Source organism: Sinocyclocheilus grahami, unplaced genomic scaffold (assembly GCF_001515645.1).
Source record: "Sinocyclocheilus grahami isolate Dianchi unplaced genomic scaffold, SAMN03320097.WGS_v1.1 scaffold175.1, whole genome shotgun sequence".
In the NCBI taxonomy this organism is placed as follows: Eukaryota; Metazoa; Chordata; class Actinopteri; order Cypriniformes; family Cyprinidae; genus Sinocyclocheilus; species Sinocyclocheilus grahami.
The window spans coordinates 337,392-354,588 of NW_015505354.1; the positions used below are offsets into that span (position 1 = coordinate 337,392).

General features: G+C 36.6%; 3 protein-coding genes across 5 annotated transcripts in view; 1 reads left to right on the forward strand and 2 right to left on the reverse strand.

The window, feature by feature from the left end:
* Nucleotides 1–5,081: 5,081 nt before the first annotated feature.
* LOC107593650 (protein FAM8A1-like) lies at nucleotides 5,082–7,864 on the reverse strand. Its single transcript, XM_016283475.1, has 5 exons — nucleotides 7,352–7,864; nucleotides 6,423–6,543; nucleotides 6,203–6,326; nucleotides 5,988–6,127; nucleotides 5,082–5,899 (listed from the first exon to the last, which is right to left on the reverse strand). The coding sequence occupies exons 1-5, from the start codon at nucleotides 7,818–7,820 to the stop codon at nucleotides 5,755–5,757; spliced, it is 999 nt and encodes a 332-aa protein (XP_016138961.1). The 5' UTR covers nucleotides 7,821–7,864; the 3' UTR covers nucleotides 5,082–5,754.
* Nucleotides 7,865–8,314: 450 nt separating this feature from the next.
* On the reverse strand, nucleotides 8,315–11,659 carry LOC107593651 (protein lifeguard 1). Its single transcript, XM_016283476.1, has 10 exons — nucleotides 11,610–11,659; nucleotides 11,108–11,337; nucleotides 10,674–10,752; nucleotides 9,903–9,956; nucleotides 9,713–9,803; nucleotides 9,586–9,623; nucleotides 9,373–9,460; nucleotides 9,201–9,290; nucleotides 9,069–9,116; nucleotides 8,315–8,843 (listed from the first exon to the last, which is right to left on the reverse strand). Exons 2-10 carry the CDS (start codon nucleotides 11,316–11,318, stop codon nucleotides 8,694–8,696), a joined length of 849 nt encoding a protein of 282 aa, XP_016138962.1. The 5' UTR covers nucleotides 11,319–11,337; nucleotides 11,610–11,659; the 3' UTR covers nucleotides 8,315–8,693.
* A 1,127-nt stretch (nucleotides 11,660–12,786) lies between these two features.
* Nucleotides 12,787–17,197, forward strand: part of zhx2a (zinc fingers and homeoboxes 2a) — a 34,533-nt gene continuing 30,122 nt past the window's right edge. For 2 of the 3 annotated variants that reach the window (XM_016283478.1, XM_016283477.1), the window contains exon 1: nucleotides 12,787–13,179. The gene's annotated coding sequence lies outside the window, so the exon portion shown is untranslated. Of the gene's footprint in view, nucleotides 13,180–15,301; nucleotides 15,350–17,197 lie in introns of all 3 variants that reach the window. The other variant, XM_016283479.1, reaches the window with a different exon arrangement.

The window sequence follows — 17,197 nt, forward strand, 5'->3', positions numbered from 1 at the left end:
CACTATAGCTGAATGACTGGGGATCAGATTCAAGAATGCCTCATGTCAACAAATGTTCATTCAAAGTAATGGGGCCATAAATGAGTAATACTGTAAGGTCAAGGAAAATATCTAGTGGTCACTCTTTCCAAACCTACAGTACAAGCACAACTTTCCAGTGGAATGGCCTATTTGAATAAATACATTTGATCATGTTGTTTAGCTAAGCACTGTAGCCCTAAAATCTTTTAACCTATCTTTCACTATACCGTAGCTCCTTTGATTTACCAGCAGCTGCCACTGAATAATGAAAATGAGATGAGGGTTCAACATATAGAAATGAAAAATAGTTTTGCTGCATCTCCCACAGTGGTGTCGCCAAATCTGTCCCCTTTGAGATGAACCCCCATCCATTCTCATCTCAGCACCTTCCGTTATAATGTGAAGTCTCCATTCTGCTGCAGCTGGATCTCTAATTAAAGCATCTGCCAGAGAGCCATGAGTCACATAGACATAGTTAGAGGCCTGTAAGTGTGTAAACTTGGGAGTTGTTAAACACCTTACAGACAGACACTGGGACATTGATAAGGTTGGTAAGCACTTTTGAACTGTGAAAACAGTCTGCTCTAAATTCAGAGGATGTCTGGCCTCAAATTGAGGAATATATATATATATATTTTACAGTCTATTTTTCTGTATATTTCAGTATATTTCTATAGTACGTAAACTGCAGTAAGACTGCAATTTATATATATATATATATATATATATATATATATATATATATATATATATATATATATATATATATACATCCTTCTACAAAAGGGATTAAGTTTTTTAAACAAATTATAGATAATGAGCCAGCACTACCAAAATAGCAGCATGAGGATGACTGTTCCCCACACAGAGCTGTGGCTCATACTGACGTTATATAGTTTATATAGTTCATATAGTCATACAGACATTCTCAGTCTGACTTGTGAGATAAACAAAGTCAGGTTGAGTGTGGCTGGGCACTACTCACTGATAACTGCAATGCAACATCAGTGGTACCATTCTGATAGTGACAGGGTTTTACAAGGCAGCAGGTTCAAAGTGATAGACAGAAAGACAGAAAATGAAAAATATCTGAGTGAGCGATGAGGTTCTGTGTTGGAGAAAGCCAACTGTAGGGCCTACAGTAACACAATCAACATTTCATTATGCACTCGCAAAGAAATCATAAGCCCAGACAAAGCTTTTCAGTGGAAAAGATGAAAGAAAGGCCAGTTTAAACAATATGATATACAACAGATTATCTACCTATTATTTATTTTCCAACACTGCTGTAATTAACCAATGGTTTTCACGGGTAGGACACCAAACTAAAGTGTTTTCAGGTCCATATCGAATTTACTCTCAAACTACCACGAAAACGCTATTTTATTACGCAAATCCATTAAAAGGGATAGTTCACCCAAAATGAAAAATCCTGTCATCATTTACTCACACTCATGTCATTTCAAACCTGCATTTTCTGTGGAACACACACACACACACACACACACAAATTCTGAAGACTGTCGGTAACCAAACAGTTGTGGTTACCATTGATATACATACATACACATACATACATACAATAGAGACATATCTTATTTTAAGTTAAACAGAAAAACGAAGTTTATACATGTTTGGAAAAACGTGGAGGTGTATAAATGATGACAGAATTTTCATTTATGGGTAGAACTACCTCTTTAAGTGGAATTCTAGAAGATATAGGTCCTGATATAATAGAATGTTGCGATCTAACAACAATAACTATACGTTATAGAAGCTGTGCAGTGATATAGTGTACACTTCATAGCTACTAACCAGAAGCCATGACTGGAACTATCCGTTTCATAAACATTTTGTCTTTAAATATACACACCATGAGCGATTCCTACTTCAGTTTGACACGTTGTTTCCACAGGCAGTCTGCATCGCAAGTCAGCGCTCTTACTCCATCTACTGGTGTCTCATGTCAACTGATGAGTACAACTGCTAGGGGTGCCAGATGTAACAAAAACTTCCCTCCATGTAAGACTGCCCTGTTCGATCTTTGTACACATTACCTGTCTTCATTTTAAGGATTGAGACCAATACAATGCAAATGGTTACTGCCCTGCTTCAATTAATGTCATTTAATAGCAAACTGAAAAATGTTAGCAGTCTTCCGATTTAAAAATAACAATAATATAGAGATACACCATATGCCAGTACCATATTGGTGGTTTAAATTTTTTTTTAATGTTTAGTAAGGCATAACCTTTTTTGTAATTTATCAGTTATCTTTAAATGTATCTGCATCACTCAGAAGTTTATTTTTACTCAGTCCTATAAAAAATGAAAAAAATATTTTTTGTGTTGAAAGTGTTTCAAGTGCTTTTCACATTTTGTCCACATTCTGACTGTTACAACTATTTGGAAATGAACCTAATGCAACCCACTTTGCATCTACATATGTAAGCACAATTTCAGAAAATACAACTATTTTTCATGTGCTGTATAATCCCTGTATAAACACTAGGGCTGGGGTTTGACACAAATTTCACGATTCGATTCGATTCGATTCTCATTCACAAGCTTGCGATTCGATTCGATTCCCAATTCGATTCGATATCGATTATTTTGGATATATATCAGGTACACATGCCAAATTTTCTCTTTTTTTTTTTTTATGTTTAGTAAGGCATAACCTTTTTTGTAATTTATCAGTTATCTTTACATGTATCTGCATCACTCAGAAGTTTATTTTTACTCAGTCCTATAAAAAATGAAAAAAATATTTTTGTGTGTTGAAAGTGTTTCAAGTGCTTTTCACATTTTGTCCACATTCTGACTGTTACAACTATTTGGAAATGAACCTAATGCAACCCACTTTGCATCTACATATGTAAGCACAATTTCAGAAAATACAACTATTTTTCATGTGCTGTATAATCCCTGTATAAACACTAGGGCTGGGGTTTGACACAAATTTCACGATTCGATTCGATTCTCATTCACAAGCTTGCGATTCGATTCGATTCCCAATTCGATTCGATATCGATTATTTTGGATATATATCAGGTACACATGCCAAATTTTCTCAAGGGAAAAAAATTATATTAACTAATGCTGTAAAAGTCAGTTGGTACTACATTTCTATAATATTGAAGGTTAAAACTAACGGATTTTTTAGGCTATATAACCGCTTCAATTACACTTAATGAAGTTTTTATTTAAAAAAAGGTTACAATTACATAACATTTCTACTTCTATTCGTTTTTTTAACATTTAAATGGTGGCTGTCATAAAAAATATGACTGAAACATTGAAGAAAAGTAAAAAATTATAATAAAATGATATGGCGCATATATTTAGCAAAACGCCACCGAATATGTTTTTTTCTGAGGTGACATTACATGACATTTTTACAAACAATATTGACGTCTTTGCGCGGCCGAAACACTTATTGAGCGATTACATGAGACAGGATACGGATTGTAAAGTTGTACTCTTTCTTTTAACTTACCTTTGGATGTTTATTTTGCGCTGAAGCTGGTATTAATGTGGAGGAGATGATCAGTTCACGTGCGCCTCGCGCTGCTGCGTCTGCTGATTCTGAACTGAGGCGCTACAGCGATCTGTCACTCCACATTAAACAGCGCCAAAACGGCATTTATTGTTTGAATACTGCAATACAATCCGTGTATCATTCGATCATTCGTTTTTTTTATTTAATATTGAAAGTAGAAAAATTTGAAAATGGCTCCTTTTTCGTTTTTTGGAAAAAAATGAGAATTCAGCTTAAATTTTCCTTTTTCGTTCATGAGTGGAAAAATGAATAAACAGCTTGAATATTCGATTTCTACACGTGGGCGGGAATTAAACGCCCCTTTCTGCTGATTGGTCAACCATGCTGTCATCAGTTCTTCTGCAGTATCACGCAGCAGAATAATAGTCCTCCACTGCTGCAGTTGTATGGATTCTTAAGCATTTATTGCAACTCCATTTAATATTTTTTCATCAAACAAACAGGCTTATGAATAACTCAACAATTCATACTGGGGCAGAGTCTAGACAGGGCTTTCTTCTGTGTAGATATAAATTCTATTCTTTGCATCAGCTGGGCATGGCATGCCACAAACATAAACCACAGGGAATACTTGTCTTTTAAAAGGCTTCACTTAGATTATTTTTGTTAAATGCATCATATAAGTCACTTTGGAATAAATCACAGTAGGCCTATGTATCATGATAAAAAAAAAGTGACTTTACAGTCTGGAAATACTTTAGGCTATAGCAAATTATTTTGCGGCCCCCCTATCACTTTAAGAACCGCTGGTCTACACTGAAGAAAGACCTGTCTAGACTCTGCCCAGGTACGAGTTGTGTCCAGCTATTCATTAGTCTGTTTAATGAGAAAAATATGAAATTGATAAAATGGGTTATTAATCGTACAACTGCAGCAGTGGAGGACTATTATTCTGCTGCGTGATACTGCGGAAGAACTGAAGGCAGCACGGTTTGATCTTCGGCTGACCAATCAGCAGAAAGGGGCGTTTAATTCCCGCCCACGTGTAGAAATCGAATATTCAAGCTGTTTATTAATTTCTCCACCCATGAACGAAAAACGAAAATTTAAGCTGAATTCTCGTTTTTCGTTTTTTGGAAAAAAAACAAAAAAAAAACGAAAAAGGAGCCGTTTTCTCATTTTTCTACTTTCAATATGAAATCAAAAAACGAATTATCGAATGATACACGAATTCAATACAACGGACAGAATTTGAAATCTGAGACTTGGTTTCATATTAAAAGTACCAAAGCACAACGATATATTGGATGGGAAGTGCCCTTCAACATTCCGTCCATTAACTGAAAACAGGCTAGACTAATCGATTCTTGGGATTTAAGAATCGATATCGTTTTGCAAAAATGAGAATCGATTAAAATCGAGATATTGTTATTTTTTACCCAGCCCTAATAAACACATATATTCAAAGGATTGTTATTGGTGTAAATAGTCACTCTATAAACAGAGACAACACAGAATTATTTGTCTGGGACAAAATTGAATTATTTTGATTTGGCCATATCTAAACAATCCAAAAGGAAAAACAAACTGATAAAGAATGAGGCAACGTAAAGTTGAACTGCTCAACTCAGAAGCTTATAATAGTGCAGAACTTGGAGTTGAAAAAGACATGCAGTGAAAATTAGTATGCAAAACAGCTAAAAAAAAAATTCCTGGCATTTTCAAGATTTTAATAGGCCATAAAGTATAGCTAATTAGGTACAAAACATTCATCTGAAATACAAATCCAGTCAGTAGATTAGGATATATAACCAAACTATATTGTCTTTGGAGAAAGAATGTTCTTAGTAAATATTCTGATCAATAATCCACATTCATTAACAGAGAGAGATAGAGATTAAATGCATGTACCAGAGGAAGTTCAAGTATTGTGAGGCAGCGCATTTATAAATTATCTTATTTTGGCACAAGAAAAATATTCAAAGATGTCAACGCAGATGATTAAAAAATACTTCTGAGAAAGCAGTTCATGCTTATAAGACTAAGTGTCCAAAGAAGATGGGTGAGAATTACTGGAAATTCAGTGTTCAGATCTTAAAGTGACAGTTCTTCGAGAGGCCAATAGCTTTAGTTCAGTTCAGTATGTGTCACTGCAGCTGGTTCTCTCTCATTTGTCTATGAGCTTGTTTTTGCATTACAATGTCGGGTTGGTATTGACTTCAATGACAAAGTCATCTAAGCCGGTTTCTCTTGACCACAATGGTGCCAGCCACAATGTCATACACAGTCCTGTTGTGCTGAAAGAAAAGAAGCGTGATGAACGCCGGAAAGAAGAAAGCTATGGAGAAGTTCTTGTTTAACGCTCTCACCGTTGACCTACAAGAAAATACAAGTTTAAAAATTACATTTTGGAAAAAGGTCAAATATTTAATAAAAAAAGACAGAGAGTGATGTTAACACTGACGCAGAAAGCGTGACGTTAGTCGCTGGTACCACAAGAACGCGGTTTGGCTGAACCAGGACAGAGTTGTCACATGTGACCACTCGTAAGCCAATGAGGAACTTCCCTGGTGTCGCTCCACCAGCTCCCCAAATGCATATGATCTGAAATCAATCAAAAACAGTTATACAGGTCTTCATGAATTATTTCCACAGATTAAATCATTTGTTTGAACTAACCTCATAAAAGCAAACTAATATCCTGTACACTAGAGCCACAAGCATCATTTTCTGCAATTCCTCCATTGATGTGTCCTCATCAATCTCCTCTACAATGAAGTGCATGGCAAACTTTGAGATGTCCCTAAAATTGACAAAGTGATAAATGAATGATTTTGTTTAACGAAATACAGCATGAGCAATATGTTAGGAAATATAAACAACAACATTTCAGACTTACTTCATTCCACTCAAGTGGACAATACTGAGGATGATTGTAGCTTTAATGAAAAAAAGAATAAAGAAATCCACCATTTCTGCCAAGAACCGTTGGAAAGGAGAGGGAATATAATATTCCCTACCTAGACAAAACACATTATAGACATGAACTGTTTTTGTAAAGTGGATCATTCTTGTTATGAAATATATTTTCATGTCCCATCATATGTCTTAATATATAGGATAAAATAATAATCTCAAAATTTTCAAAGATGGGAATAATATTTGTTTCACAATTAAGTGATCATTCTAAAATAAAACTGGCGATTATAAAGAATGGTGTTTCTTCAACTGCCCTTTCTCCAATTACAAAGTCTCAAACAACACATGTTTTCATGTGAATGTTGTAATTCATAATCATTTCATAGTTTTTTTTTCCTGTTTCTGCAATTTCACTTTCTACCTGGTTTGTCTTTTATAATAAACATTTAACTAACAAAAATTGCGGGGTGGTTTGGTGGTATTAGTTGGTTTATATCACTCTAAAATACTCCATCCTGTTAGATAAAACGTTCTATTCTGTTAGACATCGTGTTAATTAATTGACAATATTCACATAATAATAAAGCCATAATAAATGAAGTTTAAGTGCCTGAGTTTGACAAAAGCATATTTCTGGAAGTTAGGTGTACCACGTTACAGAAATACTTACTTTATAACGAGAATGACCCAAGAGTTAACATGATACTGGTCATATGAATAAAACGAAATGATACTGTACTAACTGATATGCATAAACTAAACGCAAAGTCCAAGAAGGCTCGCTCACAGAGTCACCTGACATTTGAGGATGTCAGATTCATCACTAGGGTAATCAGCAACACAATACAACAGCTAGCCTGACAGTATTAACAACAAAAATATAAGACGTTATTCACTGGATATTATTACCTGGCTGCTGCGCATTTCCATTAGGCTGCAGTTGCTGCTGTAGTTGTTGTGGCAGCTGCGCAGGTGCTGTGGCGGGAGCTCGAGAACTCTGTCCGCTCGCGTTCGCAGCTGCAGCAGGAAAACCAAACGGGCTGCTAAACCAATTGCGAAGGTCTCCGTTAGACATATCTGCACCCCATGTCGTCGCCCCGGGCGTTTCATTTGTTCCTTGTGTTGGGAAACACGGTGGGAAGGAAAACGCAGACATGGCTATCCAGCTCTGCCAGTTCATATAGCTGTAGTAGTACTGCCACATCCACTCCTGTAATTTTTCGCAGTACTCCGTGGTAGTAACCGCGGTGGCTGTGTCTTGCTTACCCTGGGAACAGGGCTTGTGAATCTGTGTTTTCATGTTTTCAGCGTCCCCGGTTCTACTGTTTTTTGCCAACGATTTGTCCTTATCACGAGCGTTTTCATTTAACTCCGCCATGACACTTTTGCTTTGTGACGAAGTCGGTTTATCGATTTAATCAACTTCCGGCAATATTTCGGCACGCATAATAAAAGTAACAGAAGATATTAGCATAACAAAAGCGTAACTCTTCTTACCTTTTCAGTTGCCTGGAGGTGTGTTTAGCTAAGGAATGGTAGATTTTATCATCATCATCATTAGTAGTACTAGTAGTATTTGTATTATTATTATTATTATTGTTCTCAAATTATTCAAAATCATAGAAAATGGATGACAGTAGACACTTTAATGGATTTAACTTAAAGTACAGTGACATGAGAGTGGACATTTAATACGTTACAGACACTATGGAGTCATGTTTTAAACAGCGTTAGTAAAATGTGTCTCAAAAACCCAGAGCTTACTGCATATTCATATCCCATGTAACTTTTATAACATTGTTCTTTACACTTTAAAAAAAATAACTGATATCTATTTACTAGCTATTTCACTTAATGTAATATATATTTTACTATTAAACTGCACCGAGCATTTTTTTTTTTTTTGAAATTGCAAATATAAAGATCATTTGAGTATGTTTTATAAATATGCTCTACTTAAAATTCAATGTGTTACTTGCTGTTTCTTTGTAATTATTTGTGAAATTTACTAGCGATTTGAAAATTGTTGCACCACCTCCCCCCCAATGTTTTAGCTATTTTACTGATAGCTGTTTTGCCTGATTTACATACAGGCTTATGTACCATTAAGCAAAATTCAGTTTAACTTCTATTATGTTGCAGACAAAACGAAGCTATGTTTGAAAAAATGGAGTAAAAATGTGTCTCAAAACCTACAGTCTACATGAGACAGGTGTTGAGTGGGGCAGCCATCATGATGCTCATAACCACATCAACGACAAATTCCAATTAATTGAAGCAATAATAAGAAAATTGTGATAATATCAAGGTACAAGTTCAGAGCAGCAAAGATGTACTCTTCTGGACTGATGCTGTATTTGTGCTTTCCGCCCAGTATGAGCTGCGTGTCCATCACCAGGTACTAAGAATGGAAAATGAAAGTGAGAGACAGTAAGATGAGAACAGTAAATAGGAACTATTAAGCACAATAAAAGATTGTTGGCAGACCATTATGTTAATACTACGCCAGCCTAATAGTACAAGTACTACAGTGTATCAAGAAGCCCTCCTAGATAAGGATTATGCATATAAATTTCGACAAAGCTACACTGGATAAAGCATGACTATAAGAAAGATGTGTTCTTACCACAGAGAAGATCAAAGTTCCCAGTGATGCGTAAAGGATGTACAGATACTTTGGAACATAAAAGTTAAGATGAATTAATATAAATAAATTAGCATTTTTAATAGGAGGAAGAAATATTAGTTGATGATTTACCTGTGATCTCAGAATTGCACAGAGTAATGCAAATGAAAACAGCGTCCAGCATAATACCCATATGCTCCCTGACAGAGCTGTGAAGTCCCACTAAAAACAAGCATGGGCATGTTTACTACTTTATAACTAACATTTTGTTAATACAATACATACAGCCAATTTTGTAACTTACTTTAGACTGCAGTGAAAACAAACTCATTGCAAGAGACACCAAAGCAGTTGCACCCACTGCCCAGAGCACTGCCTCTGCTGAATAGTACCTGAATAATAATAACAATTCCTTACTATAACACTGGCTGTGTAACTAAAGTTTTTGAATAATCGAAGAGCAAGTTTTTGAGTAATTGAAATGCATTTACTGCATTTTAATGATGTTTTTACTCACACTACCACTGATCCAAGGAGAAAACCTTCTGTGATTGTCTGTGTGGGAAAACAGCAGTTAACATTTACAAAAGTTTCACATTTAATGCTCACCACAATTAAATACAGCTGCTCTGTATTTTACTTACAAACAGCGCTAAGAAGATGAAGTTTAAGGGAACTTTGCGACGTATGTCACCACAACAGATGAGCACAATGATTAGAACAAATGTTGCACACCTTGTGAATTTTGAACAAACACAAGAATTCAGTGTAAAATGTATGGACGCAATACATGCATATTATTTAAGACATGCAGAACAAAGGTGAAGTGCTCACATCATAGTGTAGGTAAACCAGTATGTGTCTCTCACCCAATCCTTGAGTGTCTCCCTATAGGAAAAGGGCATAAATGTCAGCATTAATAATATACTGTACACACATTACTGTTCAAAAGTTTGAGGTTGTAATATTTTTTTATGTTTCCCAAAGAAGTCTCTTATGCTTGATGTTTTTATGTGATAAAAAATACAGTAAAGACAGTAATATTGTGAAATATTATTACAATCTAAAAATAATTATTTTTTATTTACATATATTTTAAAATGTAATTTATTCCTGAAGGCAAAGCTGTATTTTCAGTAGCCATTGCTCCAGTCTTCAGTGTCACGTGATTCTTCAGAAATCATGCTAATATGCTGATTTGGTGATCTACAGTATAAAGATTCCTTACTATTATCAGTGTTAAAAAATTGCTGTTCTGCCTTTGTGTGTATGTGTGTACATTTATTTCACAATTCTCTGATGCATAAAAAAGTTCAAAGAACAGCAAATCTTTTGTGACATTATAGATTTCACTTTTGGTCAGTTTAATTAATCCATGCTGATTTAAAAAAAAAAAAAACCTTACTGACCCCAAACGGTACTACAGTGTGTTTGTGTGTGTGTGTGTGTGTGTATATATATATATATATATAAACTGACGTAAAATAAAGACGAGTATACAAGCTCAAGCCTATGAAGTAACACTTAAGTACACTTCATTATCTGTCATTTGTGTTTCGAAATGAATTGAAATAGGTGTGGCAACATAAACACCAGTCTACTCACCAGTAAAGAAAAGCACAGATGATTCCAACAGTTGTTAATAGTTGAACCATAAGTGTCAGATACACTTTTCTTATGAAACCTACATGAAGCACATTTGAATACAAGAAACAAGTTTTTAGCATTGACCATTCCCATGTGCATGACATTGCTGATAGCTGACAGCTATTTAAAAGTACATAAGCTCTTGTATTATTAAAATTCGACTGTATGCCTAATATATACATATAAACATATTTCATTTGTGAAAATGTTTTAGTGATATTTCATGTATTTTTGCTGTGTAGTAAACACACACACACACACGTCAAGAAACATGACTATATTAGGTTTTAACACAGAAAATGAAAAAAAAACAAGAACTTTACATAGACATTCTTTCTGACTGTAATAGCACAGCCAAATGATTAAAGTCATTTCAAGAGAGCACAGCTGACCTCTTCTTATGGTAGCATCTGAAAAGCAGTTCTCATCTTCAAATCCAGGGGTGTATTCAGGGGGAGCGCTGTCTGGAATCCCCATATTGACATGTTCAACAACGGGGGGCATCGTGCCAGCGGTGGGCTGCCCAATGTTGCCCTGCGTTGCATTAGGATATTGCGGAGGGTAATAGGGGTTGTATGGAGGGGGAGGCTGCTCTCTGTTCATATTGTATCTCTCAACAAACCTAAGTATAGGTATAGACACAATTTAGGAAATCAAGAGTAAATAGTACAAACTCTTAAAATGTTTTACGATAGACACAATCAACACAGACAAATACTTTTTGTATGACAGCACATTTATCTTGAATAGCATAGTAATGACACATGTTTAAGATCTAAAATTCATTTATGATGTCAAATTCTCTTTATGTTAAATTGTTACAATTTTTATCTAATACACAAATGTTACATAACAATATTGTTAAATTTTGCTCACATTAGAACCACCACTTACCGTTGGCACTCCTCTGCTTCCTGTTATGAGTTGTGTAGAGCAAAGTCTGTTCTCGATGAGTTTGTCTGCAGAGGGACAGGGCTTTGCGTCGCTTATCAAATCAATACACATTCATGAGAGCCAAGTTCATGTGGGATTTTTTTTTTTTTTTTTTTTTACATTTCACAATGAAATTAAAACTGACATAATATAAGTACCTCTAATGAGCGACTATGCGCCTCTAAAATAAAAAGTTAATGCTTTATTTCATTAGAGGACAATGATGGTTTTGCCTACCATCAGTTTCATAAAAGCGCCAAGCTCCAAAAATGACAAAAGACATCATAAAAACATCACAAAAGTTGTTTTAAATCTGGGCCTATTCCTCACTCAAAGCTGTTGCATGTATTCGGATGACTTGGATATATATATATACCTTTGATATTAATAATTATAAAAATATTAAAGCATTAATATATTTAATTTATTTTCATATTGTATTACATTTCTATGGGAAACTTGACTAACTACTTGAATTTGCATTCTGTCAGAAAGTTACATTGCATATCCTGTAGATGGCGTTAAATATATTGACAACTAAATGTGCAGGTGTGCTACCTTAGTCATGAATAAAACATGTACCCATAAGTTAATTAAAATGAACTACAAGAAGAAGAAGAAAAAAAACAAATCAAGAAAATGACTATTAATAATTCATTAGCTGCTTATTTGTATGTAAATATCCAAACACTGGCGGATCTTTGGTCCTGATTAATGAATAATTCATAAGCTTCTGCAGCAGTGTTCATGCCCACTGCTGCACGCGCAGCTTTGAAAAGGACAGTCAAGCTTCTTAAAATTTTCCAAAGAAATAATTGTGTCATCTGTTACTCTTTTCCTGGCTTTTGAGTGTATTTTAATATTTTAACAGTTTTAATCGGTTCAGCATTTGACTTGTATGGCGAGGTGCCACAAACTTAGGTCTCCATAGCGACTCTTCTTCGAGTTGTAATCTGTCTCAATTTAAAAGTCGACCTGGTTGTTTTGATGCACAACCATAGCAAGGCTACAGGCAAAACGTGAGGAGAGGGAGGGCGAGAGAGAGAGGGGACAGAGGCGAGGATGGGAGGAGAGACGACAGAACGAGAGAGAACCGTTCAGCCACTGGCCTTCACCAGAGTGATTCATATTCAATGACCTGTGATCCAAACTCACGCAGGGGACGTCAAAACAACATTGGTTTAATCATCTCAAAGAAGGAAGCGCAGGGCGAAGTGAACTACTGCTCTTGCACTCGAAGTCAGCGCTTGCCAGTGGCGATTTTCAAACTTTTGCTTTGTTCATTTCCAAAGTCAGGATGGAACGGCGTCTTGTATCGTATGCAAATACGTCTGCTGACGTAGTTGATCATGTGGGTTTTGGCGTAGATCCCCCTGTGATCGCCGATTTTTTTCCGCTGTTGTCTTTCGAATTCGGCAGAATCGTTACAATCGTACGCTTCTGTGGGCTGTACACGTGGAAAAGTACGCAATTTCGGACTCTAGCTGTCAATAACCTCACATCCCAGCGTTTTCCGTTGGCTGGTGGGCAGGTAAGAATGGCTGAATTATTTGTGTCGGTTGGAAAATTGGCAAACAAGCCTTAAAGTTGCGGGCGTGTGTGAATGCACACAATAAGTAGTAGCCTGAATCGTGCTGTAAAGTGCTTCTGATGTCAGTTGTTTATTTCAACTGAACTTTGTTTGCCCAAGGCATATTGTAGAAAGTGAGCACCAGAATAACCGCGTCGACCTGACCCGATAACCTCAGTTTTAACGTTTCCAGCGCTGTGATTTGGTGTGGCTTGCGGAAAGTTTCATAGAATGGTTCAAGTTAATAGGCAATGGGCGCGAGAACATGTCTACTTCTCTGATGTCGAAATAAGCAGCAAAATATGGCTACCAATGTCGACATGGCGTTACGTCGGTCCAAGTGATTTTTATTGGAGTCTGTTTTGCCGCAATAAACCCCTCTTTACCGTTGTACGCCACGATCGGGAATCTATTTCGAACTAAGAATGATTAATGCATGCACTTGTATGAAGTGAGCATGGCACGCAACTACTTTGATCTCGGCTTGGTGTAGTATGATGTAGGCAGTGGTGACGCCTTCCACGACCATACTGCATGCATCAGACGCGAGCCACATTGCCGCACTATTCACATCTGCGATAGTTCCCAAAATTGTTGCATCCATACTACTAGAGACTCACATCACCCTATATAGTGCAAATTAATTTCTGAAGCTGAATATGCGACTCAATAAGTGCCGAAATTAGTTGTTCAAAATTCTTAATATAGCATACAGTTCATGCATCGTAAATCATCTGGGCGAATATTTCTAGGACACTTCAGGTGATTCAAGTGTATCAAACTAACGGCCCACGCGTGATATTTGCTTCAGTGTCCAGTCACATGTCATTACAAATGCTTTCCCAAGGTATGTACAGAGTACAGACCGAATCTCCCATCTGTCAGAAATCCTGGACTGTTTACTTATGACTGGCAGGTCTTTCCTACTTTTTCATGTAGTCTGATTTTGCTGGAAAATCACTTGTAAAATATTCCTCCAATATGTTTTAGTGGATGTAAAAAAAGGTTTAGCAGTTTTGTAGGATCAGAGGATTTTCTTGTTTAAATACATGGCAATAAAGCTCTTACTGAATCTGATTCAAATCAAAGAGAGGCATCTGTATCTTTAGATATTGCAGCAACTTCAGTGGTGACTCCTAAACCATCATATGTGAATAGTTTTTCTTAAAATAATCATATATCTTCTCCCTTGGAATCTCATACTCCGTGTAAAATACTCTGTTTGTGTTCTTACCACATGCTCCATCATATCATGATGGATTGTAAAATCTGAGGTTTACTTTAGTTTACAGTATAAGGCTAAATGAGAGAAAATCACTTTGGTTGCTCTTGATTATTGACTTAATAGTAATTTATTTAGGATTATCAATTAGTACCATATTTTATTATGTTGTTTACTAATCTAAGTAGATAACTGATCTTTAAAAATTGGCTTAGAACTAAACAGAATATTGTTAACATACTATAAAGAAGCAGTTATTCTCATGTGTTTGAAGTCTCATTGTGCTCACTGAAGGGCATTCGGATGCAATTTCATCGAAGTTTATTCTGTAATTATGGCATTTTAAAATAACTAAACATTCTCGCTCCTCCTGGCACAAATACACTTGCCAACCTATTGCGTTCACCTTGTGGGTCGTAGTATGGAAACATCTCTCATTACAAAGGTTTATTCATGGAACCAAGACTGAGGCAACTTTTACAAAGTAGTGACGCATATTGTCAAAAGTACAACTCTGCTTGAGTCGCTCTGACACAAAATGCAGTTTGTGCCAGGTGACTGGCTGGATTCAAAATGGCTGCCCGCGTTCGTGAGGAGCTGACGTCTTTGAGGAGGTGGTTGCTGCTGCCTCTGCCTCGTAGCTCGTGCTGTCGGTGACTAAGCCGACAGTCGCTGATGTCACAGCCGTGGGCTGGGCTCCCTTGAAAGCTGTGTGTTCTCTATCGGTGCTGGTGGTCATGACTCCACTGAAAGTAGAGCCTCTTTGTGAGGGAGTCTGGCCTCACATTGGAGCCAGGTTATTTATTAGTCATCACTACTAATCTAAAGCTATTAATTTCCCTCTGTGTTCATGTCCTGTAGGAGAGAGTCACAACTGACGTGTGTTACCAGCTGAAGTTGCAGTTGAAGGTGGAATACTATCTTGTTCTGTTTTCTTACTGCATACAACAGATCATGATTCATCACTATTCATGACCATATTCATGCCATATCTTACCATCATTTTTGTATATGATTATTATATATATTAATGCGTTTGAGCGGCAGTGAAAGCAGCTTGGCTCTTATACAGATGGGCCTCATCATAATAGATTCTTACTTGAACTAAAGAAAATAAAACAATCAGTTTGAGATGGCTGTTTTCTTAAAAGGAAAAAAAGCATTCAACTTTTTTGCAGTCGCTCGCTGTTTAGCAGTCTCTCTGTTGCCAATATTCTGCCCTACTTTTGCAGTCATGATCCAGCTTTTTTGGATGTGTAATGGAGAGGCTGCATATAACTATAATTCCTAACAAATGACACAGAAGTTTATTCCTTTGCCTGAGCAGGTGGTGTTTGATTTAAGCGGCTACATTTTAAAGCCTGTAGATCCTCAGGTGACTTGAACTACATTCACTTTGTGTCTGAGCTGCTGTATAATTTTTAGAGAAGCTAAACTGTTATAGCAAATGTGAAAAATGGTGTTGATCCATCAGGGATATGAAATAAAAAGATTTAGGCCTAAAGATGTTGAGTTTATGCTTGAGTTACTGTCTTATCAGTGCCCTGGCCTGAACTTACAGTACGGAGAAAAGAAAATAAGGGTTTGCAGTCAACAGTATCTGTCACGACTCACGAGTAGTGTCTATTCTTTGTTTAGAGAGGAAGTTTATTAATTTTGAACCGGTGCCTCTGAGGCCTTGTCAGAAATAGTGGTGTTTAAATGAACATCTAAGATGCAAATACTAGGGATGCACCGAAATGAAAATTCTTGGCCAAAGCCAAACAAAATGAAACACTGTGAATACCGAACACGTTTTTTCACGTGTTCACGTGTCCCCCCCCCTCCCCCCATTTAGCAAATTTTTTCACCATTGCATAAATTAAATAGCCTGTTTTGTTTATTTGCCGTGCAAATAAATGCAGCCTTGATGAGCAGAAAATACTTATTTTAAAACATTAGAAAATATTATAGATCCTAGTCTGAACACTGTGTAAATGTTACAATAACTGTATTAATAGAGCTGTTGTAATTATTATTATTATTTTTTTATTTTTTTTATTTTACAGAACCACAGTAAAATTACAATAACATTTATTAATGTTGATGGAGTTCTTGCTTTTTCTCAACTTTTATTTAGGCAGAAACCCGCAGGAAGACCTCAGTGCTTCGTTTTGTTGACAAATGATTCTCATTACGAATTTGGGAAAACGTTTGTTGCACACATGCCTTGTAAAAATTCATAAAAATTTTACTGAGCAGCTGACGAGTAAGTTTCAGCGCAGATTTCCTTCACGCTTTGGACTTTGAACCCTGCTGCCGCGAGCTTGTGCAGCGCTGTTTGAACACGTGCAATTCCTGCGTGTATTAGAAAACAACATTCTGCAGTTTATTTAATTGTTTAAAGGTGGGGTAAGCGATTTATGGTAGCCAATGTTGACATTTGAAATCACCAAAACAAACACGCCCCTACCCCAAAAGGGTCTCGCCCCAATTTTGATAGCTGACGGTCGCTTTGTCACGTCCAGTGTACTAGACAGACTTTAGCTGTTGAGGCGACGGCGCAGACATGGTGTTACTCACCTATCGAGAAGAAACAAAGCAACCTCGCCGTCCGATCGCAGGCCTTCCACTCCTTGAGTTCTCTCCAGTGCTGGAAAGCTAATCCGATATTTACACGGGTCCTACTTCTTGCCTTAAGCCTTCTTTTGTTCCACAGACGTTTTCCTCTTTTGTTTTTTTATCCACCATCTCTATCTTTCTGTCGCTCGGCTTGCT

Excerpts from the sequence above, each read along its gene's own strand:
- LOC107593650 (XM_016283475.1), bottom strand. The coding sequence starts at position 7,820 with ATGGCGGAGTTAAATGAAAACGCTCGTGATAAGGACAAATCGTTGGCA. Across the intron at positions 6,544-7,351 it reads TGGAAATGCGCAGCAGCCAG|GTAGGGAATATTATATTCCC; the intron begins GTAATAATATCC and ends TGTTTTGTCTAG. Across the intron at positions 6,128-6,202 it reads TATTAGTTTGCTTTTATGAG|ATCATATGCATTTGGGGAGC; the intron begins GTTAGTTCAAAC and ends GATTGATTTCAG.
- LOC107593651 (XM_016283476.1), bottom strand. The coding sequence starts at position 11,318 with ATGAACAGAGAGCAGCCTCCCCCTCCATACAACCCCTATTACCCTCCG. Across the intron at positions 10,753-11,107 it reads AGATGCTACCATAAGAAGAG|GTTTCATAAGAAAAGTGTAT; the intron begins GTCAGCTGTGCT and ends TGCTTCATGTAG. Across the intron at positions 9,957-10,673 it reads ATCTGTGCTTTTCTTTACTG|GGAGACACTCAAGGATTGGG; the intron begins GTGAGTAGACTG and ends CTTTTCCTATAG.